Source organism: Helianthus annuus, chromosome 9 (assembly GCF_002127325.2).
Source record: "Helianthus annuus cultivar XRQ/B chromosome 9, HanXRQr2.0-SUNRISE, whole genome shotgun sequence".
Classification (NCBI taxonomy): domain Eukaryota; kingdom Viridiplantae; phylum Streptophyta; class Magnoliopsida; order Asterales; family Asteraceae; genus Helianthus; species Helianthus annuus.
In genome coordinates this window covers 2886704-2910144 of record NC_035441.2, presented here as the reverse complement: position 1 = coordinate 2910144, position 23441 = coordinate 2886704, and the positions used below count along the sequence as shown (strand labels likewise).

Sequence of the window (23441 nt, the reverse complement as noted above, 5' to 3'; positions counted from 1 at the left end):
GAAAGAGCAAGAAGCTGTATATTTTAAGGAGGCTATCAAGAGAATGGCACTTGAAGATGACAGCTCAGCAAAGCTTCAACATACATTGGAATCCAAGCACTGATGAAGCATAAAAATTGAAGCTCAAACTACTGATGGGATCCAAGCATTGTTGAAGATCAAAGCATTGTCCATTCAAGGTCTGATCACCCTTTGAAGATAGCACTGATGCTCCACATCATTGCTTAGATTACAATAGTTGAATGAAGAATCAGTGTTTATGTATCAGTAGTTTGACTATAATCAGTGTCTGTCGTGTCTGTTGTTATAGATTCAGTGTTTATGTTTAACATCTGATTTACTTTTGGTCAACATCTGTTTGAATTTTGGTCAACATGTTATTTTGTAAAGAAGTACAAAAACAAACATTTTTACAAAATCCCAAATCAACCTAACATGTAAGTGCATTGAAGTAAAACTGGAAATGATATTATTCATGTGGTCCTGTTGTGCTTGTGTTTGACCTCTAATATGCGTTCATGATCTAATCCGGTGATTTGAAGACATTTTTTGTTGAATCAAATGAGATGGTTGATGTAATGTGGTCGTATTAGTAACAAATAGTAATTAATATAACTAAGTTTCCCGAGCCCGGGAAGCAATCCCGGGTAAAAACCTAGTTTAACTTATATTTGAGATTTTTTGAATCGTGTGGAGATAAGCACAAGGAATCAAATCAAAATATAAAATAATATTAAAACTTAAAACATTGAATTCAACTCTGTGTACATGGAAGAATAGCGTGAGCTCCAAGAATTACCAACTCTAGTATAAATAGAGAATGGCTATCTAACATAGCCATTCTGCTTCTCTTCTTTCACTATTGTCCATTTCGGCCACTCTCTTTCTTTAATATATTTTTTTCCTTTTTATTATTTCACTAATAATAATAGACCTGCCCTAATTTAAGTATTGTAACCCCTGATCACTGAGTCAATTCCCTGTCCGATTGATTTAGGACCCACCAACACATGTCAAGGCTCTGCCCAACTAAGCACGTTGGGGTTCTGTCTCGTGACATATTGATAAAGTTGAATTGGGTTACTATATGTAATACGAGTGCATTATATATTTTATTAAATAGTTCAGGAGTTATACTCAGGATATAACAACCCTCCTTAAAATATTTTAGACAACCCTAAACGCTCCTAAATACACCTCGTATGCAAGAAATAGCAATGTGAGTAATCGTCCTTTTTGTAAACTGTTTTACAAAGCCTCAATGTTTTAAATTATATTTCATAGTGATTGAGTATTTGTAATTTCTACAATTATCGTCGGTATGTTGGGGTTTTGTATGCAAAATTTGTTACTACACTGTGAGTAGTAACATGATCACAAGTCGGGTTGACAGTACCGTGGGTGGTAATTAAAATAGAAACATAAACAAATGTAATTGCGAGATCGCCCTCAATGCTGAAAAATGATAAATCTGTTTTGATTAAACTGGGATTCACTCACCAATATTTCTTGCTGATAAAATCTTTTAAACACGTGTTTCAGGTAACTTAGTGTGAAGCCCAAAAAAAAGCCAGCTGGAGAGCACTGAAGGCTTAGAAAAAGTGGCTATAAAAGTTACCAAATTAAAAAGGAGAATTGTTTTTAATAACTGGGGTTGTTCCCTATAAACGCATTATAAATAAAAATCGGGTTTTGTCCCACTGGTTTATTATAAATATAATATCTGGAAAACTTGGGCTTTATCCTATTTATTCTCTTTTAAACATTGTGGTGTTTAACTCTGGTAAAAATATTCTCTAACTACGGTTCTGATGAAACTTTCCGCTGTTAAATTAATAAACACCGATACCATTTGACTGGCTCACGACTCCCGCTACCAAGGAGGGGTCGGAGGCTGTGACAGCTTAGAAGATTCAAAGGAAGTGTCACAACTTCATAAACAAAAAATGGAGCTTGCAAGCTTGAAAACTCAACAAATTTATAAGCGTATAAGTTTCAAGAAGAAGCTCATAAACAATAGGTTTAAAATTGAAGGGAAAGGTACTAAGTCACAAGCACCCATAACTACGTCTTGACTACTTATGACTGGGGGCTGATATAGGTACCTAAACTCCCATTTTCTAAGAAACCTAGAAGCTAAAAAGACGAGAAGTGAGCAACTACAAATGTCAAGGTTATTGCTAACTTAGTTACAAGCCTATTGTTGCGGATGCGATTCCATCCAAGGAGTAAGCAAGAATAAAGAAGCAAATAGAGTTCGCCTATTGGGGAACCAAAGAAGCCTCAAATGGAATCATTAAGAAGGATAATGAATATGCTTCCCTGCAACATTATTGTTGCTTCATGCTTCTAGAGGAAGCTATCAAGCTAGCTAAAGAGCATCACATGCTAGACCTTCTGTAAAGAATCAAGTATACGCTAAACCTACGAGGTCAAGGTCAACTAAAGAAGCTTGCTCAATCATCGAAGCAACTTGCTACAACATAATTGCACTTCGCCAAAACTTCAAAGTAAAGCACCTAACTCACATGTTAAAGGTGTTTAATCAAAACGCATTGCTAAAGGACCTTCATGACAAGGAAGCTAAAGACTTTCGAAAGGCAAGACTAAAAGATAAAAACCCCTAGTCTTAGAGTCAAAAGCACCGATATTTACAACATCGATACTCATGACCGGGGGCTGATGACGTGGGTACTCGAAGTTCCTAGTCAGCAAAACCAAGGTGAATAAGAATCGCATGAAAACAACAAACAATGACAAACATAACTGAAAGTAAGTAGCTGGAAGCTAAAGGCACCGACGAGATGCTGATACACAAACGGCTGGTGACAGGGAGCTAAGGTTATTCTACAACCCTGGAACTTGAACCTAACAAGTCAAACTGATTAGACTTCTCCCTAAAACACATAAAGGTGTCCTCGAGACACACAAACCTTGAACTTACCTAAAGAGGCAAGGCTAACCCTGCAAGCAACGTCAAGGGAGGATAAGCTTACCAATATTAGAAGATACCAGCTGGCACAAGGCTCCCTTGGGCAGAGCAATCTACTTATAAAAGGAAAGTCTTGTGCAGCCCAAAATTCCGACCAAGCAGCTACATTTTGGAGTTGATCTTGGACCTTCCCCCTGCCATTCTCTTGTTGCTACAAGTGTATAATCTTGGAAGACAATTAAAACCCACAAAGCTTATAAGGCATAAAAGGACAATAACAATCCAGAAGAAACAATTTGGGGAAGAAACAAGTAGCTCACCAAAATAAACAAGGGAGCTTCGAGCTATGGTTAGAATATCATGACAACCGACCAACTAAAGAAGCATACAAGCAAAATGGCAAGGCACTAATACAACTTGGTAACACCAAAGATTACAACCAACTTCTTTTTAAATACAACCCATAGATGCATGTAAGCACCTTACGAAGACGAGAAGCAACCTGCCATAGTAGCTTGTGGATACATAGAAGCGGCTTCCTCAAACAGTTTGCTGAAGCAGGGAAGCTGCCTAAGGAATCAATGGAGCAGCCCGCCAAGTCACCAAAACACGTTAATTAGGAGATTTTTCACAACACTTGAGCACGGGAGTCCCAAAAACCTCAATGATCGAAGCCTTAAAATATTCATCGTCTAAAAGATAAGTAGACTTCAACCCTTGAATTTTTACTTATTAACTCTCCCCAAATTAAACACCACGCTGATGAACTATGGCACTTACAAGTCATACCTCCATTTCATCTAGTTTAAAGTGCCTAATGATAAAAAAGGGCTTCCCCAATCTTAAGAAAGCTTCTTTTTATTAAGATCCCTACAAGTTTGTCTTATATAATGGTTAATCCAAAGTAACCGTATACTATATTAATGGGATAAGTCAACCTTATAAGAATATAAATGCTTGTCACCAAGCACCAATAAATAAATCCTCACACCTAACATTATCTAGCACTGCTACGAGGTACTATTATCTTATCAAAGCACGAAAATGCAAAGCTTTTTGACCTTACAAGAAGCTATCGAAGCTTCTACTAGAAACAAAAAAAGCTAACCAACACCGATAAAAACAAATTTATCATCATACTAGAGAAGCTGACCGTTACTAGTAGAGAAGGTAACCTTCTAACATGAAAAGTTGTTCTTACTAAGAAGCTGACCATTCAGCACGAACAATTGGCATTCTTGCACAAGAAGCCCTACTTAGATAGAGAAGAACCTCCTTTTTTCTTCTTCCTAATATCATTTTGTTAATTCAATATATGGCAAACACAAACGCGCAAACACCGGAAACTTTCCTTTGCTTAAAGTTTCCTAGATCAAGTAATTATGCATATACTTAGTGAAAATATGAATGAAATAACTAAGACACCTAATGACAAGAAGGTACCAAGGCATTGGAATGGAAAACACCTCAAGAAATCATAGTCTGAATGACTAATGTAATGACGGAAACAAACTTGTACTTGACTATATTCGTTTAATGGAAACAAAGATAACACTTTTATTAAGAAATTTATCATTGTTCTATCCTAAGGGTGGGCTACTCCAAACAAAGCTCCATGGGATCCGACGCTATATCTTCTCATAAAACAGGGATGAGCTCCCATGCCATATCGCTCAACAGGGAACAAGGTGATATACCTTCTTGTATACAGGGTGAGTTCCTAAAACAGTACAACTCCATGGACTCAAAAAAGCTCCTTCCAATTTGTTTACGAAAAACAAAAATAAGCACAAAAACCATAGCTTATTCCCTTGCAAGAAAGCAAATAAATACAAGCTTACAAGTAAAGGAACAACTAAACATTGTGAAATCACAAAAGAAGTCCATGAAAGAGGGTAAGCACCTCATCCCAATTCAGCTCCATAGGCCAATATACATATAAAACATAATAAGCCTATGTCCAATATACCACAATATAGGATCGTTGATACAACCAAACGAGTCGTTCAAAAGAGATCGCGTCCAATACGAAAGGCAGAATCAGACGTATCGGAGTTATTTCAACTGTATACACACTAGAATCACTTAAACTGTCTCTTGTATTGATTTGAAGACTTTACAATGACTAGAGACACTTTGGCAGAGCTTCGTTACCGGAATCAGGAATCTTACAAATGAAAACACAAGACACATATTTATAGGCCAGCCACTTCCCATGAACCAGTCATCCCAGTTCGCACGAACTGGCCTTGTCCAGTTCGTATGAACTGGTCAGTTCGTGTGGACTGGCTTGCTTTGACCTTTTTCTCTTTTATCTCATACTACGTGTCTTGTTCTATCTAACCTATTACAAGACTCGATTCAAGACGAAGTCGACAGACATATGCACCAACAGACTCCCCCTTGGATGTTGACGAAGTCTTCGGTACGAGTCTTCAGTATGTCAAGTCTTCAGTCTTTATCAGTCTTCTCGTTCTCTCCAAAGTATTTGACGTTGTAAGCATTCTCAATCTCTATCTTTCTCTCGCTTATCAACATCAACAACTTCTATCTTGAACACAGTTCCATGATCAGAAACTGGCTCTTTACATCTTCAGACTCCCTTCTTGAATGTTGATCCAAAATCTTCAGTATTAGCAGACAAGATTCGAACCTAGCTTTAATGTCTTCAGACTCCCCCTTTCAATAAGCTGGGATCTCAGTCTGGAATTCACAATCTATAGGCTTTGGATCGGAAACCTGGCTCTTTCAAAGCTGTTACCTGCACAATCTCTACCAAAAAGTAAGATTTTTATTTATAACAATATTAATCTCTACTTACCACTTGTAAAATCAAACTCAAACCATCACTTGTAAATATTATTCAAAATGATTTAACATTTATAATCTCTGATGACCACTTGTAAGAATACCATTTTTCTTATTTCTAAACAAACTCTCCCAAACCTGTTTTCCATCATGTTTAGCACTTGGAATTTTGAAAATCAGCTTTTCAACATCAGTTGTCGAAAATAAGATGAAATAGAATCTTTTTGATTTTTTCAAAAATTTTATACTAAAACACATTCTTTTTGGATTTTGTTTTTAATGAAAAGCAGTAAAGAAATATTTACAGACAATATTTTTGTGAGTTTGTGAAAGAGGATCATATCAGTTTATGAAAAATCACTAGCACCGTTAAGCTTGAAACATTTTAAGTTCTAAACGATTCACTTAGATTGTCAGTATACTGATCCACTTAAATTTTCACACAAAGTTCAACTGTTTCGAGATACGAGATTAGTGTTTTAAGGACTTAAACTTATTCGCATGTCCTACCTCAGAATATACTCCCGTATCCAGACTCCTATATTCAGTCATACAGGTGAATGTACACTAATGATATCTGTAAACGGGTAATGTGAGACCATGAGAGCTCAGGCTAGAACTTCCGTTCAATCAGAGAGATGATGACTCGTCTTTCGGTGTGTCCCGTTTGGGGATCTTTTCTTCAACAGCACATGATTAGCATTTTTCAATGTTTCATCATTTTTTATGCTGAGGGTAAGCTTTATGATAAAAGCAGTGGAGAGCATTGTACGAGGACTATGCTATTGCTCCCGCAAAATCAGAAGTCCTGGTATAATACCCCAGATATCATCACGCACAAAGACCTAGTATGTCAGAAATAGAAAATCTTTCAAACAAGATTTCGGGGGTTACCCATATATCCGAGAGATGTTCCCCACGAGATAAGTAAGTTTTGATATTTACGTTTATATCTCGAAACAATCTACTGAATGTATAAAAACCTACTGGCATATCATCAGTGAGACCGTTTATCACATTTGACTTTCCAATTCTTTAGCATGTTGTGATAGTCCACTGATGTACTATCATTTCCTCTTTTTCACAACACAACTCATTTTTTATTTTTTCAGTGTTTTTTTTTTGGATTTTAGATTTTATCATGTTTTTGGCTTTTTCAAATTTTCTAATGTTTTTGGATTTTCTGAAATTTCTTACTCCCCCTAAAATTCAAAACCATTTAAAGAAAATTTGACAAACCGATGTGAATTGCTTCAATTCTCCATTCACTTGGCATAAGCAATCAGAACTCCCCCTGACAACAAACTATTTTCCCATTATGATTTCAAAACACTTAAGTTTGTTTTAATCAAAATGGTTTTTCCGGAAAACTAGTTTTGTTGATGTTACACAACACTTGTAGGATCGGGGATTCATCACATTGTTTATTCGTCTACTTGTATGGAAGTTAAATCAAGTTTAACTTAATGATCTTGATTAACTACTTGTCGGTTCACTTATCAACAATTCCATTTGTAAATTGAAATATGACAATTTTGAGTTTCTTAAGAAATATACCGATTCATGCTCCACGATTACCAACTTGGGAGCTCCAGCAAGTCAGGTTTTTCAGATATAAAGATTATCCCAAGCCTGACGGTCCTTGGGAGATTCCGAGTCATCAACACTCGGTTTATTTCCTTTCTTTTTCTTTTCATTAAATTCCTTTACCCCTTTGACCTTTTTGTCAACCATTTTCCCAAAAAATATTTTGAACTGTAGGGTTAAAGGCTTTTTCAACATCAAATTCTTTCTTTTCAGAAAAAAAATTTATTTGAAATCTCAACTTTTCCAACTTTTTGTTTAAAATTTTCAGTTCGCAATGGTGGAAAGTTGACGTTATCCATTGGCGGAACTGATTTTTCTTCTTTTATAAACACTTTTTGAACTTTCACCAACGTCAAATTTTGAATTTTTGAAAACTTTAAATGGTTTGGTTGGTGGTTCATTTTCAACCATCTTTTCTTTCAGTTTTTCAGAGACTCCCTGTTTTGTGTTGGTTGCCTTTGGACAGTTCAAGGCAATGTGACCAACTGTTTTGCATTGATGACAGGTTCTTGTCTCCTTCTTCTGATGTTGCTCATCATTCTTCATTCCCTCTTGCTTCTGAGCAAGGAATTCTTTGTTCGATTGCTTCCAGAATGAACTCTTTTCTTCTTCTGATGATGTTGCTCCTGAAACAAATTTAGTTTTTGGTTTATAAATTTTTTCTTTTTTATCATTTTCTGGTGGAATAAAATCAAATCCATTCTTTTTGAAATTACTATTATGGTTTGGTTTCTTTCGATAACCAGAACCAGAACTGTAACCTTTTTTCTTGTTTAACCTTTGTTGGACTCTTGAGGTGTATTGTTTAGGTTTTTTGGAAAGATCTATATATCTTTTATTTCAGAAATATTAATTTCTGTTAATTTGAAAACCTTGTTAATCATTTCAGCTTTAACACCTCTTATTGGAAATTCTTCATCAGAATATAATTTGTCAGAATCATTCAAAGTATATGCTACTTTGAATGTTTCGTCATTCAAATTATTTTTTGATAACAGAAAATCTTTATTGTAAACTCTTTTAACTGGTGATTTCGGACTGTCAACTGATGAACTTGAAGTTTCATATTCAGACTTTGACTCTGACTTTGACTCCTCGGTTTCATCGTTATCTAACACCTGATCGACCACTTTCTTTATTAACTCAGACTCATGATCATTGTCGGACGATGTGAATGTGACGTCAATGTTATCTGGCAATCCATCTGAAGGTTCATTTTCCCACTTTAAATTGGTTGCCTTTTTGACTCTTTCTGAATTAGGATTTCGTGGAGAATATCCATTTTCAAGCGGCAGTGGACACTTGGTATAATCAGTACTATGTTTCTTACCAATATCCTTTACTTCAATATCCTCTTCTTCAAATGCTTTCATGCCTTCTACTGTAGGATAAATCCTGTCAATCACATAAGAAGCACATGAGTAACTTCTCAATGACCTGTTTACCCTTTCAGTTTCTATCCTCTGGGTTTCCAATGTTTGTTCAAGTACAACACATTTTTCAATGTAATTATTGATAATTTTCTGCTTTGTCATGAACGCTCCATTGAGTGTCTTCATAGCTAACGCTTGTTCACTGCTTGACTTGTTGTATTTATTCATAGCTTTGTTTAAAACATCATAAGATTCTTTCAGTCTGTTCATGTTATGAATCAATTTGTTGTTGTGCCTTTTCACAGTATCACAATTTTCACATTTCTCAGGTATCTTTTCTGCATCAGCTTCCTTTTCAACCTTGAAAGCTGGAATTTCTTTAACCTGCTTCTTTAACACTCGAACATCTTCATCATCGCTGTCATCTTGTTTTTTAACCTGCCTTTTTATCACTCGAACATTTTCATCATCACTGTCATCTTTCGCAGCTTGTATTTTTTTTGTTCTCTTTCATTTTACCTGCATAATACGAATTATCATCATCACTATCATCTTTTTCTTTAACAGTTGCTGCTTTATGATTCTTCTTTTTCACAGCTTGTTTTTCTTTGATCTTTTCCGTTTTACCTGCAAAACACAAATTATCATTATCAGATGAAATTTTTCTTGTATAAAATTCAAGTTTTCGAATCTCTTCACTGTCATCATCACTCTCTTCATCCGATGAGTGATCAAAGACTGGTGCTCTTTCTGAAACCTTTTCTGAAGCCTTTTCTGAAGCCTTTTCTTTTAAAACTGGTTCTTCTTCGTTCTTTTTCGGACTGAATTGCCGAGATTCGTAATAAAAATACGCTATTTCATCTTCAGAATCCATGTTTCGGTTTTAAAAATTTCACAAACTATCGTTTACAAACAGTCTGGAATGTCACGCGAGCAAGAAATCCTCAAACTGTTCAAACTTAAATCACTCCTTGATTCAAGCCCACTAAAAATTTCAGCTTAAAATTAAACTTCAAATTGTGTCGTCCGACAATCCAATGTTTAAAAATCAGCCCAAATGATTATCTTGAATCAATTGCAGCCCAATATCATTTTTAAAAAACTTTCGGGCCAAACAAAATTATAAGCTTCTTGTTTCAATTGTATTTATACTACTCGGCCCAATGTCAATCACAAATTCTAGGCCCAAATGTCAAACAAAGAAACTTGTATCGGCCCAGTTCACTTACAACACCAATTTATTTTTACCCAAATGTTTTGATTCAATTTGTAAGATCGGTGATATCACATGCAAATAGACAATTATCCTTTGATTCACGTGAAAATCGATTTTAATCAATTAAAGCTGGCCGACAAGATCACATGATATCCTCAAATTTGATTAGGTCGTGATTAAATGGGCTGTTATCTATTAAATGCTGTGTCGACAAAATTGATATTGATCAATTGATGATTGGATCGAAAAACCCACTAGGCCAACAACGTTATCACCAATAGAATATGATTGGGCCGACAACTTCTTTTTCAAACCGTACGACCTGAGAATCTCTCAAACGATCTGAACAAAATTCAAACAACCTGGTCACCTCGCACGACCTGGTCAAACTTTTTCAAATGACCTGATGTTGTTAACCAATCCGTACGAACTGGAAGAATAATTTCACACGACCTGACCCAATTTCATGCGATCTGATCAATCTTTCACACGCATTGAGCTATTTTCAAACGATTTGGAAGACAACTCAAACGACCTGACAACACTTTTACACGAACTGGGGGTTATTTCACACGAACTGACAACCTCAAACGACCTGACAACACTTTCACACGAACTGGGGTTTTTTTTCACGCGATTTCAGACCAAAAATTCATGATTTTATCAAGTTTTAGGTCGATTTAGGTTCTGATTTTTTCAAGGATTGATTAAAACAGTATTTCGCGTGTTATATGTAAAAATTAGGCCATTATAACCGTAAAATCTCGGTTAATTATGAAAAAAATGTGTAGAAAGTGAGTAGAAATGAGAATTTTCCTTGAAAACAAGCTAAAATGGTAAGAACTCTTCCTCTTGAGCTCTGATACCACTTATAGGATCGTTGATATGACCAAACGAGTCGTTCAGAAGAGATCCCGTCCAATACGAAAGGTGGAATCAGACGTATCGAAGTTATTTAAGCTGTATACACACTAGAATCACTTAAACTGTCTCTTGTATTGATTTGAAGACTTTACAATGACTGGAGACACTTTGGCAGAGCTTCGCTACCGGAATCAGGAATCTTACAAATGAAAACACAAGACACCTATTCATAGGCCAACCACTTCCCATGAACCAGTCATCCCAGTTCGCATGAACTGGCCTTGTCCAGTTCGTATGAACTGGTCAGTTCGTGTGGACTGGCTTGTTTTGACCTTTTTCTCATTATCTCGTACTACGTGTCTTGTTCTATCTAACATATTACAAGACTTGATTCAAGACGAAGTCGAGAGACATATGCACCAACAGACACAATAACAAAAATGAAATGTGGACTAGAAAAGAGACAGAACTACAACAACTTGCATTGATTCTTTCCCAAAAGATTCAAGCCAAGTGACTCCAGCACTTAGTTTTGAAATCTTTGTGGATAAAGACATTACAAAACACAAAATACAACTGTCAAAGGGAAACTAAAACATAAATTCTCCCACGAACATGCCAAATACAAGTTTGATAACAAAATATCACAGAAAGAAAAAGCAATATAAACACACAAGTGTAAAATATAAAGGGAATCTAAATACTCCTAACGGGGCAGCTCCCATTCCATTAATAAAGATAGCATAAGTCCACACAAGATAAGCCCTCATAAGGGCACAACAAACCACAAACAACTACGATTAAGCATAAGCTTCTAAAATAGAGAGCTTATCCGCATATCTAGACAACTTGAATATAAAAGAAGATAGAGACTCATTCTCGCACTTCAATGAAAGCAAACTTCTCATGTAGGTATTGAAAGAAAATAACCCCCATCAACAAGAAGCTTATCTTAGAATAAAAGAAGCTCACTTCCAAGAACAAGAAGCTCACCTTTACAAGAAAGAAGCTCACGGCTGAATATAATAAGATCACCAACATGCACCATGCACACATAAGAAGCTCATTCCTATACACACTTCACTTCTTCCTGCTTAGTACATTGCTTATATCAACATCACGACACTTCAAATACCGAAATATTTTCGGGAAGGTAAGATGCTTCATTTATAAACAAAATTCGCGAGCTCTTGTCTAGCAAAAGGAAAAGGGCTAGAACAAAGCTCCAAAGGTTATTGGGATGCACAAGCAAGACGCTCACATAAATAGGGCTTACCATGAACATTGGGTTTATGGATCAACAACATGCAAGGCACGTAGTGAACTATTAGAACTTATGTTCAAATCCATTACTTGCCTATAGTAAAGTCCACTAATGCAATAATTCCATATATGCATGGACATTTAGGTACCCTCAAAATCCTCAAAATCCACAAGCGGAGTATTACCACGAGGCGTGTGACTGGCCAGGATCATACCACCAATCATAATAAACATTAAACAAAGTAAAGTAAAACCAATGCAGCTAAACATTTTAAAGTTCACCAAACCAAAGTCCAAAACCAATTTAAAAAGTCAGCGAAAGCATAAGTCAAAAAACCAATTTATAAGTTAAACGTTTTATAAGTTTATCATGAACACACATTGGTTCATATCCCACAATGACTCCTTCCCCATGCAAGCTCCAGCAAATAACCTAACGACCTGCAAAGCATGTGGTAACGTGTCAACAAAAAGGTTGGCAAGTTCACAGTTGGTTGTCCGTTTTAATGTTGTTCCAAAAACCATAAGTTGTTGAGTTGTTTCGAAAAGCAAAAGTTACCCATATCCATGTTCCCATAACCATATACCGTGGGGGCTTCCCCATGTTGTAAACCACTAGACCTGTTACCATATCGAGTACTTACTTAAGTCATGTTTATGTGCCCTACGTCAATGTTTATCATCATTGACAGTGCCCAAGTACATTAGTCCACTCCCGTCCTCTACGGCACGGTGTGAGGCTTGTCAGACCTAATAACGCTATTTAACTAATGACCCGTTTGCCATTGTCACAACGATTAAGTCGATATAAAAATGAGGGGCCTCATGATAGAGTTTTGTCTAGTAAGTTTAAGGTTGTTGTCCTACCCAAGGAGGACCGAGGAACGTATTCTACCCAAGGAGAATACGCAGATTACATCCCACCTAAGGGGGACAGTTGTTACTTAACCCATTCCGATTACATCCCACCTAGGGGGGATAGTTGTTACTTAACCCATTCCCAAACCATCGGGAATACCATGCTTTGACGAAAGTGTGAACTCACCTTTGGTTGCTCGGTTGAACTCTTAAAATATAGCTAATAGTCAGGGTTGGTCAATCACATCCTAGTATGATTACCATTTAGTTTATTAGTGATTTCAAATAAAGCACGTAGTTCCTACATGCATCTACCACATAACATGTACTCACTCTAACAGTTCACACCGTATTCTACCCAAGGAGAATACGCAGATTACATCCCACCTAAGGGGGACAGTTGTTACTTAACCCATTCCGATTACATCCCACCTAGGGGGGACAGTTGTTACTTACCCCATTCCCAAACTATCGGGAATACCATGCTTTGACGAAAGTGTGAACTCGCCTTTGGTTGCTCGGTTGAACTCTTAAAATATAGCTAATAGTCCGGGTTGGTCAATCACATCCTAGTATGATTACCATTTAGTTTATTAGTTATTTCAAATAAAGCACGTAGTTCCTACATGCATCTACCACATAACATGTACTCAATCTAACAGTTCACGCCCATATAAACTGTAACATCCATAATTTCCTTTAAATATTTATTAAATAACAATGTACTTTTCTAACAAAATTTGGGCATGACCCGTTTGAAAAACGAGTGGTCCCCTGTTTTATATAATCCAAAATCATTCGAAGACACAACATACACGTCAAAACATACCATATTTTACCTACAAAACCATTAAGTTTATGTACACGCTTACGACAAGTTTTCCCAAAAGACAACATGATGAAAACTAGGTTTATGTACTAGACGAAAACATAAGTGACAAAGTATTAAACATTGACTTCTACAAAATGCGGAACGCTTGACGGGCTTGAGGCGTGTTCGAACCGGGCGAAGCTTGATAGCTAGACATTAGATTTACCTACATGACCACAACATCAAAACTCATTAGAACAAAAATTTCCTTCATTAACTCAAGAATCTAACATACGGACTTGTAACAAATGTGACATTTACAACTTACGCTTTACTTCATTCTTTCATTCTTGCACGGTAATGTATTCCAACGGAACTTCTTACCATTCCTTCTAGATTTACAATAGCATTATTCGACCCATACAAAAGAAGGGTCCAAACATACATTTTCTCCCTACTTGATTCGAATTAATACATTATTTGATCAACACATATCTATAGTGAAAACTAAATTGTACAAGTACCGTACCTCGGTCTTGATTTCCTTGTTGCTTCACTTGACTCGAACTTTCTTCCTTAACTCCTACACGTAACCATCCATTCTTTTAGTTTATGTTTCATACTCAATTTCGCATAGCAATCGATTAACATCATGCAATTTAATTCACGCATTTATAAACACATTCAATTTATTTAAAGTTATGGCTTGCAAGACTAACATTTTCATTGAGGCAATTTGTCAAACACTTGGTGTGCACAATATCAACAAAGCACAAGGTACAAGTGTTCATAGCATAATTCTACATGTTCCCTTTCTAATCTAACAAGAAGAAATCAAATTCACATCTTTTCTTTCATCCTATCTAATTCTCCCTATCACATTCAGATTATATATCAATTTACCTCCATAAACATGATATCATAATTCATCTTGCTCAACCTATTCCTACAACAAGTGGGTATGAACCCTAATCACTCAAACAATCGAAATTAAACCAATTCCTCCATCTATTGTGCATTCCTAACTCACGATTACACAAGATTTCCACATAAGTTCATGATTGGGTTAAAACCCACTTTCTACAAACCATCCAAAACAGAAATTATTACTTACCAATCGTTAAACAAGCTCAGATCATTCGAAATTTGAGTTCATGCATCCATTTAGGCTACTAATTCCCTTTTGATTTTGAGAAGTTCATGAAGTTAGGGTTTGTCCCCTTGCTTCTTTGCTCTGGTCGATCCACACATCACAGAGATGTGTGTGTTTTTTATTTTTGTTTTTATTTATTTCTTTTTACTAAAACTTCCATCCCTTTTTAACAAGTCTAGTCCCTCTAAACCTTAGATTGGTTATTTTGCCATTTAACTTTCCTTTTAACAAGTTACTAACATACTAGGTTAAATATAACATGTCTAGATATTACAAATAACATAAATAAATTGCATATTTTGGGGTGTTACAAGGCTACCCCCCTTAAAAGAGGTTTCATCCCCGAAACCTTAATACGTACCAAATAATGTCGGGTAGAGCTTCCTCATTTCATCTTCTAACTCCCATATAAGGTCTGATCCTTTCCGATGTTGCCATTGCACCAAGACTTGCTTTATAGTTTTGTTCCGAAGGTGCGTTACCTTAGAATCCTTGATAGCTATCGGTCTCTCGATATAATTCAATTTTTCATCCAGTTCAATATCGTCAAGGGGCACATATGCCGTCTCATCCGCTAAACACCTTCTCAGTTGTGACACATGAAATGTGTCATGTATTCCATCCAAGGTTGGCGGTAATTCCAACCGATAAGCTACCTCCCCAACCCGTGCTACAATCTTGAAAGGTCCTATGTAGCGTGGACCTAACTTTCCTCGCTTACGGAAATGGATTATACCTTTCCATGGGGAAACCTTTAACAACACATAATCACCTATTTGAAATTCGATGGGTCGCCTCCTTTGATCTGCATAGGCCTTTTGTCGATCTTGAGCCGCTTTTAAACGGGATCGCACAAGATCGATTTTCTCGTTAGTTTTGGCCACTACCTCATTGGGTGCAATTTCTCTCTGCCCCACCTCTCCCTAACAAATTGGAGTTCTACACTTTCTTCCATACAACAATTCATACGGTGCCATTCGAATGCCGTTGTGGTAGCTATTGTTGTATGAAAATTCCACTAACGGCAAGTGATCATCCCAGCTTCCCTCGAAGTCTATCACACATGCTCGCAGCATGTTGATAAGTGTTTGAATGGTTCGCTCGGGCTGACCATCCGTTTGGGGGTGGTAGGCGGTACTGAAATGTAATTTTGTACCCATACTTTCATGAAAACCTTGCCAATATCGAGATGTGAATCGGGTATCTCGATCCGACACAATAGATACAGGAACGCCGTGTCGTGATATTATCTCGTTAACATAGATCTCCGCCATCTTTTCGGAAGAGAAAGCTTCCCGGATGGGTAAGAAGTGCGCGCTCTTGGTGAGGCGGTCTACGATCACCCATATAGCATCGTGACCTTTCCTTGTCTTTGGAAGCTTGGTCACTAGGTCCATCGTCAATTCTTCCCATTTCCATACCGGAATCTCTAACGGTTGCAACTTCCCATATGGTTTCTGATGTTCTGCCTTTACCTGCAGACATGTCAAACATTTTGCAACATACTTGACGATATCACGTTTCATACCGGGCCACCAATAACCTTTCTTCAAGTCTAAATACATTTTTGTAGCTCCAGGATGAACCGAGAATCAGGATTTGTGAGCTTCTTCGAGTAATGCACCCTTTGCTTCGCTAAACCGAGGTATCCAAATACGACCATACATGGTTTTAATTCCATCGGATCTTTCTTCGAATTTATCCACACACCCCTTTGTTCTTTCCTTTTTAGAATCCATTCCGCTTAGTGACTTGATTTGGGCTTCTTTAACCATTTCGAGAAATCGAGGTGTAATTACCATCTTCATGGACTTTACTCGAATTGGAGGCGGGTAATCCTTTCAGCTCAGGGCATCGGCTACTACGTTAGCTTTACCCGGATGATAAAGGATCTCACAATCATAATCTTTAAGAAGTTCTAACCACCTTCGTTGCCTCATATTTAATTCCCTTTGCTCGAAAAAGTATTTAAGGCTTTTGTGGTCAGAATAAATAACACTTTTCGTACCGTAAAGATAGTGCCTCCATATCTTCAAAGCAAACACTACTGCAGCTAACTCCAAATCATGGGTTGGATAATTACTTTCGTGTGTCTTCAATTGCCTAGAAGCATAGGCAATGACTCTACCCTTTTGCATCAAAACACATCCCAACCCTTGGCGTGACGCATCCGTAAACACCACCAAGTCTTCCGTTCCATCAGGTAAGGTTAGTACCGGGGAACTCGACAGCTTTTCTTTCAAGGTTTGAAACGCCCTCTCTTGATCTGAACCCCATGAAAACTTCTCATCCTTCTTGGTTAACTTGGTCAACGGCAAGGCCAATTTAGAAAAGTCTTGGATGAACCTCCTATAATAGCCTGCTAAACCCAAAAAGCTTCTTACTTCACTTGGGTTCTTGGGAGGTACCCATTTCATAACGGCTTCCACCTTTGACGGGTCTACTAAGATACCATCCGCATTAATCACATGACCGAGAAATTGTACCTCTCTAAGCCAAAAAGCACACTTAGAGAATTTCGCGTACAATTTCTCCTTGCGAAGTACTTCAAGAACCTCGCGTAAATGGCATGCATGTTCGACTTTACTTACCAGGATGTCATCGATAAAAACTATAACGAATTTGTCTAACATGGGCCGGCAAACTCGATTCATAAGATCCATGAACGCGGCAGGCGCGTTCGTTAATCCAAAGGACATTACTAAGAACTCGTAATGCCCGTATCGCGTTCTAAAAGCCGTTTTCGCCACATCCTCATCTCGCACTCTTAATTGATGGTACCCGGACCGCAAATCTATTTTTGAAAACCAACTTGCCCCTTGTAACTGATCGAAGAGATCATCGATTCGGGGCAATGGGTATCGGTTTTTCACCGTCAGCTTGTTCAACTCGCGGTAATCGATGCACATGCGCATCGAACCATCTTTCTTTTTGACAAAAAGTACAGGCGCTCCCCATGGCGACACACTCGGGCGTATAAATCCCTTGTCGAGCAATTCTTGTATTTGTACCATTAACTCCCGCATTTCAGTTGGGGCTAGCCTATAAGGAGCCTTGGCTACCGGTTTGGCATCGGGATACAATTCAATCTTAAAATCTACTTCACGTTCCGGCGGAAGCCCCGGCAAATCTTCCGAAAAAACATCAAGAAACTCGTTCATGACTTCAACCTCTTCTATCTTAGGGGTATTCTGCTTAGTATCCACCACATAAGTTAGAAATGCCTTGCTTCCATTTCGTACGTACTTGTATACTTGGACTATAGAACAAAGCTTTAAATTGATATTCCTTTCCCCTTGTATGCTTACTCGTTTTCCTCCCGATGTTAACACATGAATCACCTTCTTCTCACATTGAATTTCGGCCTAATGTTTAGCTAGCCAATCCATGCCAACTATAACCTTAAATTCCCCCAATATCATGGGAATAAGGTCAATGGCAAACTTCTCGTCTTCAATGATTATTTCACAATTTCTACAAACTTCGTGCAACAAATAACTCTTACTATCGGCTATCTCTACTTCTAATGGTACATGCATTCTTTCGATTCTAAAAGAGGGGTGTGACACTAGTTCACTGGATACAAACGATCTACTGGCACCAGTATCAAATAACACGTACGTAGGCATCAAGTTCAATGAGAATATACCTGATACAACATTCGGGTGGTCCTTCGCTTCTTCGGTTGTGATCTGAAACATCCTCCCCTTAGCTATTGGGGCTTCCTCCCTTCTTGCTTCCTTATCGGTTTTCTGTTGAAGCTTGGGACACTCAGCCTTAATATGACCCGGTTGGAAACAGTTGTAACACGTTCTGGAAGGATTTGGACACCTATAGTATGGGTGTCCCTCTTGACCACAATTGTAACAACCCTTCTTCCCTTTCAAACACTCCCCCGTGTGTAACTTTCCGCACGTTTTGCATTTCGGAATACTACCCTTTGTCTTATCCTTCTTGCTTTGATCTTGAAATTTTGGTTTCTTTGAAGGGCTCGAGCTGGAAACATTCTCAGATACTCTCTTTTCGCCTCTTTCTGCCTGCCTTCTTAATTCAATCTCCCTGTCTCGGGCCAAATTGATGAGTTCATTCAAGGTTTCACATTTAGCAGGAATGATGAATTCCCGATACTCAGCCTTCAATACACCATAATAGCGGTTTATCTTCATTCTTTCCGTCCCCGCTATGTCTTTATAGAATTTCAGCTTACCGAGAAAGATGTTGGTGATTTCATCAATGGTTTCATCTTTCTGACGAAGATGTAAGAAATCTTCTTGGATTCTGTCAATGGCAGACTGCGGGCAGTGGTATTTTTGGAAAGGTTCCTTGAATTCTTGCCACGTTAAAGCTTGAACCTTGTCTTCCCCAATCTCTTTACTATAGGCATCCCACCAGTCTTTAGCTTGGAATTGTAACAACCCGGTGGCAAACATTACTTGATCCTCTTTTTCACAATGACTTCTCACAAACACCGCCTCTGTACTTGCAATCCATCTTCGACATGCTATAGGATCAATTTCTCCCTTGAAGGGTAATGGGTTGCATGCCATGAATTCCTTATAAGTACATTTGCGAGCCCCTTTCTTTCCTTGCATTTCTACAATCATTCCCTTCAACTCATCTATCTTGCTTGCCATCATCGTTTCCACCACTTCCAGTACATGACCTTCCACTTCTTGGGCTAAATGAGGGACGCTTACTTGTATTGTCCAACCTCTTCTGAGATCATAGTTTTCAGTTGCTCCTGTTGTGTCACTTCATTGTCATTCGTATCCACCATCTACACATAAACATCATTCTTTATTTCAAGCATTTAATCATCCTTTCCATCATATAATCATTCTAATAGTACATAACTTCCTTTGAAAGTTAACGTTCATGCATACTATCATTCTTTAGAGTCTTCTTATAACGTTTACAATACTTTACGTATGATAGAAAACATGAAACAAATCATCACAATTGATATAGGCTGAAAACAGTCTCCACCGTAAGTTACGGTGTCACCGTAACTTACGGTGGCATTATTTTTCTTACGGTGTAAAGCTACTGCCTTACGACAGAGGAGTTTTGTCCCAGTGTCTACCGTAAGCTACGGTAGCCACCGTAGCTTACGGTGACGCCCAGCATACTATGATAAATTTTCTATTTTGCAGCCATCTTTCCAACCCGTCTTAACCCGAACCAGTCCGTTTCATCCCAAACTTTTACACATCATCCCATAATGATTTTCCTATCATTCCTTAGCTAACTCATTCATAATGCAAAATCAACTTTAAAGGTACTTACTTGCTTCGCGCCGCGGATCGAACACGCACTTCACATGAGCTTCCGGTTTGAGTTCAAGCGTTTAATGCTTGAATCCCTCAAACCTACGCTCTGATACCAACTTGTAACATCCATAATTTCCTTTAAATATTTATTAAATAGCAATGTAATTTTCTAACAAAATTTGGGCATGACCCGTTTGAAAAACGAGTGGTCCCCTGTTTTATATAATCCAAAATCATTCGAAGACACAACATACACGTCAAAACATACCATATTTTACCTACAAAACCATTAAGTTTATGTACACGCTTACGACAAGTTTTCCCAAAAGACAACATGATGAAAACTAGGTTTATGTACTAGACGAAAACATAAGTGACAAAGTATTAAACATTGACTTCTACAAAATGCGGAACGCTTGACGGGCTTGAGGCGTGTTCAAACCAGGCGAAGCTTGATAGCTAGACATGAGATTTACCTACATGACCACAACATCAAAACTCATTAGAAAAACAATTTCCTTCATTAACTCAAGAATCTAACATACGAACTTGTAACAAATGTGACATTTACAACTTACGCTTTACTTCATTCTTTCATTCTTGCACGGTAATGTATTCCAACGGAACTTCTTACCATTCCTTCTAGATTTACAATAGCATTATTCGACCCATACAAAAGAAGGGTCCAAACATACATTTTCTCCCTACTTGATTCGAATTAATACATTATTTGATCAACACATATCTATAGTGAAAACTAAATTGTACAAGTACCGTACCTCGGTCTTGATTTCCTTGTTGCTTCACTTGACTCGAACTTTCTTCCTTAACTCCTACACGTAACCATCCATTCTTTTAGTTTATGTTTCATACTCAATTTCGCATAGCAGTCGATTAACATCATGCAATTTACTTCACGCATTTATAAACACATTCAATTTATTTAAAGTTATGGCTTGCAAGACTAACATTTTCATTGAGGCAATTTGTCAAACACTTGGTGTGCACAATATCAACAAAGCACAAGGTACAAGTGTTCATAGCATAATTCTACATGTTCCCTTTCTAATCTAACAAGAAGAAATCAAATTCACATCTTTTCTTTCATCCTATCTAATTCTCCATATCACATTCAGATTATATATCAATTTACCTCCATAAACATGATATCATAATTCATCTTGCTCAACCTATTCCTACAACAAGTGGGTATGAACCCTAATCACTCAAACAATCGAAATTAAACCAATTCCTCCATCTATTGTGCATTCCTAACTCACGATTACACAAGATTTCCACATAAGTTCATGATTGGGTTAAAACCCACTTTCTACAAACCATCCAAAACAAAAATTATTACTTACCAATCTTTAAACAAGCTCAGATCATTCGAAATTTGAGTTCATGCATCCATTTAGGCTACTAATTCCCTTTTGATTTTGAGAAGTTCATGAAGTTAGGGTTTGTCCCCTTGCTTCTTTGCTCTGGTCGATCCACACATCACAGAGATGTGTGTGTTTTTAATTTTTGTTTTTATTTATTTCTTTTTACTAAAACTTCCATCCCTTTTTAACAAGTCTAGTCCCTCTAAACCTTAGATTGGTTATTTTGCCATTTAACTTTCCTTTTAACAAGTTACTAACATACTAGGTTACATATAACATGTCTAGATATTACAAATAACATAAATAAATTGCATATTTTGGGGTGTTACATAAATATTCATATTTATCGTTCATCTTTAATTTTATAATTTTATTACTAAAATTTTTATTTTATTTATGCGTAGCAATTGGCAATGGAAGAATTTAATTGAAGTGACGATGTTATGATTGAAGTGAAGCATTTAATTGAAGTGACGATGCATTTAATTGAAGTGAAGCATTTAATTGAGGTGAAAGGTAATTTTAAATTTTGTATAGATTACTGCAGAATATAAATTATTGCTTTGATGTTTTATATTTGTGGTATATAAATATGAATAAACTCAGGATGTTTTGAAGATGGAGAACGAGTGAAGTTCGGGATGTTTTGAAGATGAGATGACACCTTAATGTTTTGTTTATGTTTTGAACTTGGTTGTTTATGTTTTGAACTTGCTTGGTTGTTTCCTGTTTTGGTATGATGTTCCTGCATGTACTTTGGTTGTTTATGTTTTGAAGTTGGTTGTTTCTTGTTTTGGTATTATGTTCCAGCATTACTAATGTAATGAACAAATGTTCTTCTTATAATTTTTATGGTGTTATGTTCCTGCATTAGTAACCCAGCTACAAATGTTCAACTTTTATTGTTTTAATATATAATCCCAGCTACAAAGGGCAGTTTTGTATAATTTTTTTTTAAAAAACGAGCTGGCTCGTCGAGCCGCGAGCTGGCTCGAACTTTTATCGAGCCGAACTCGAGCCCATATTTTCAGCTCGCTAACATTTTCGAACCAAGCCTGAGCCGGCTCGTTTAACTTCGAGCCCGAGCCCGAGCCCACATTGGCTCGGCTCGGCTCGTTTACACCCCTACCTATTGGAGACAGTTGTTACCTAACCCATTCCGATTACATCCCATCTAAGGGGGATAGTTGTTACTTAACCCATTCCCAAACCAGCAAGAATACCATGCTTTGACGAAAATGTGAACTCACCTTTAGTTGCTCGATTGAACTCTTAAAATATAGTTAATAGTCAGGGTTGGTCAAGACCCTTGGTTGACTAATGAACCTTTAAAAGATATTTTCCTATTCATTTTGGAAAGAAACAAAAAATGTACAGTTGATAGCAGATGTATTAACAATAACTTTGGAGTTTGTGAGGTGTCTTGGAATTGGAAGAAAAAACCCAACGACTTTTATGGAAGTCACAGAACTCAACTGGTTGACAAGAGAGCTCGATCCGGTTAGGCTAGCCAATAAAAAGGATAAATGGACATGGATTGGCGAGGCCATGGGCGAAACTTAAGTAGGGCGGGAGGGGGCGACTAACCCCCCGGAACTTTTCGCTTAATAGTGGAAAGTATGTAGTTTTCGTATAAAATTTTTAAGGTATATACGTTTTCGACCCCCCGGTTTTATAGTAATTTTTAGGTCCGGTGACTTCTGCTCCCTTAGTCAGAAATCTCAAGCTTCGCCACTGGGCGAGGCAAATGGCGGTTTTTCGGTAGGGGCGGCGAGACGGCTTTTAAATATTGAGTTGGATAATAGAAGCAATTACATGATGAAGTGGTGCAAGTGGATTCCGGTTAAATGTAATGTGTTTGCGTGGAGGCCAGTTGTGCTTAAAGTGGCTTTATTGTGTGGTGTAAAGTGGCTCAGTTTGT

At 37.4% G+C, this 23441-nt stretch overlaps 2 protein-coding genes across 2 annotated transcripts; both read right to left on the bottom strand.

The window, feature by feature from the left end:
* Positions 1-4240: 4240 nt before the first annotated feature.
* On the bottom strand, positions 4241-9574 carry LOC110874022 (nucleolin-like). Its single transcript, XM_022122979.1, has 4 exons — positions 9231-9574; positions 8996-9142; positions 8658-8722; positions 4241-4299 (listed from the first exon to the last, which is right to left on the bottom strand). Exons 1-4 carry the CDS (start codon positions 9572-9574, stop codon positions 4241-4243), a joined length of 615 nt encoding a protein of 204 aa, XP_021978671.1.
* An 8656-nt stretch (positions 9575-18230) lies between these two features.
* Positions 18231-21627, bottom strand: LOC110874040. Its single transcript, XM_035977481.1, has 3 exons — positions 21500-21627; positions 20915-20968; positions 18231-19642 (listed from the first exon to the last, which is right to left on the bottom strand). The coding sequence occupies exon 3, from the start codon at positions 19500-19502 to the stop codon at positions 18231-18233; it is 1272 nt and encodes a 423-aa protein (XP_035833374.1). The 5' UTR covers positions 19503-19642; positions 20915-20968; positions 21500-21627.
* Positions 21628-23441: the final 1814 nt, after the last annotated feature.

What these genes read in the sequence shown, in the direction of transcription:
- LOC110874022 (XM_022122979.1), bottom strand. Translation starts at nt 9,574, where the DNA reads ATGGATTCTGAAGATGAAATAGCGTATTTTTATTACGAATCTCGGCAA. An exon ending in GATAGTGATGATGATAATTC is followed by an intron (nt 9,143 to 9,230) that starts GTATTATGCAGG and finishes AGTGATAAAAAG; the next exon opens with GCAGGTTAAAAAACAAGATG. An exon ending in TATTGAAGTAAAGGATATTG is followed by an intron (nt 4,300 to 8,657) that starts GTAAGAAACATA and finishes TACTTGATCTAG; the next exon opens with GAAACTTTAAGCAAAGGAAA.
- LOC110874040 (XM_035977481.1), bottom strand. Translation starts at nt 19,502, where the DNA reads ATGATGGCAAGCAAGATAGATGAGTTGAAGGGAATGATTGTAGAAATG.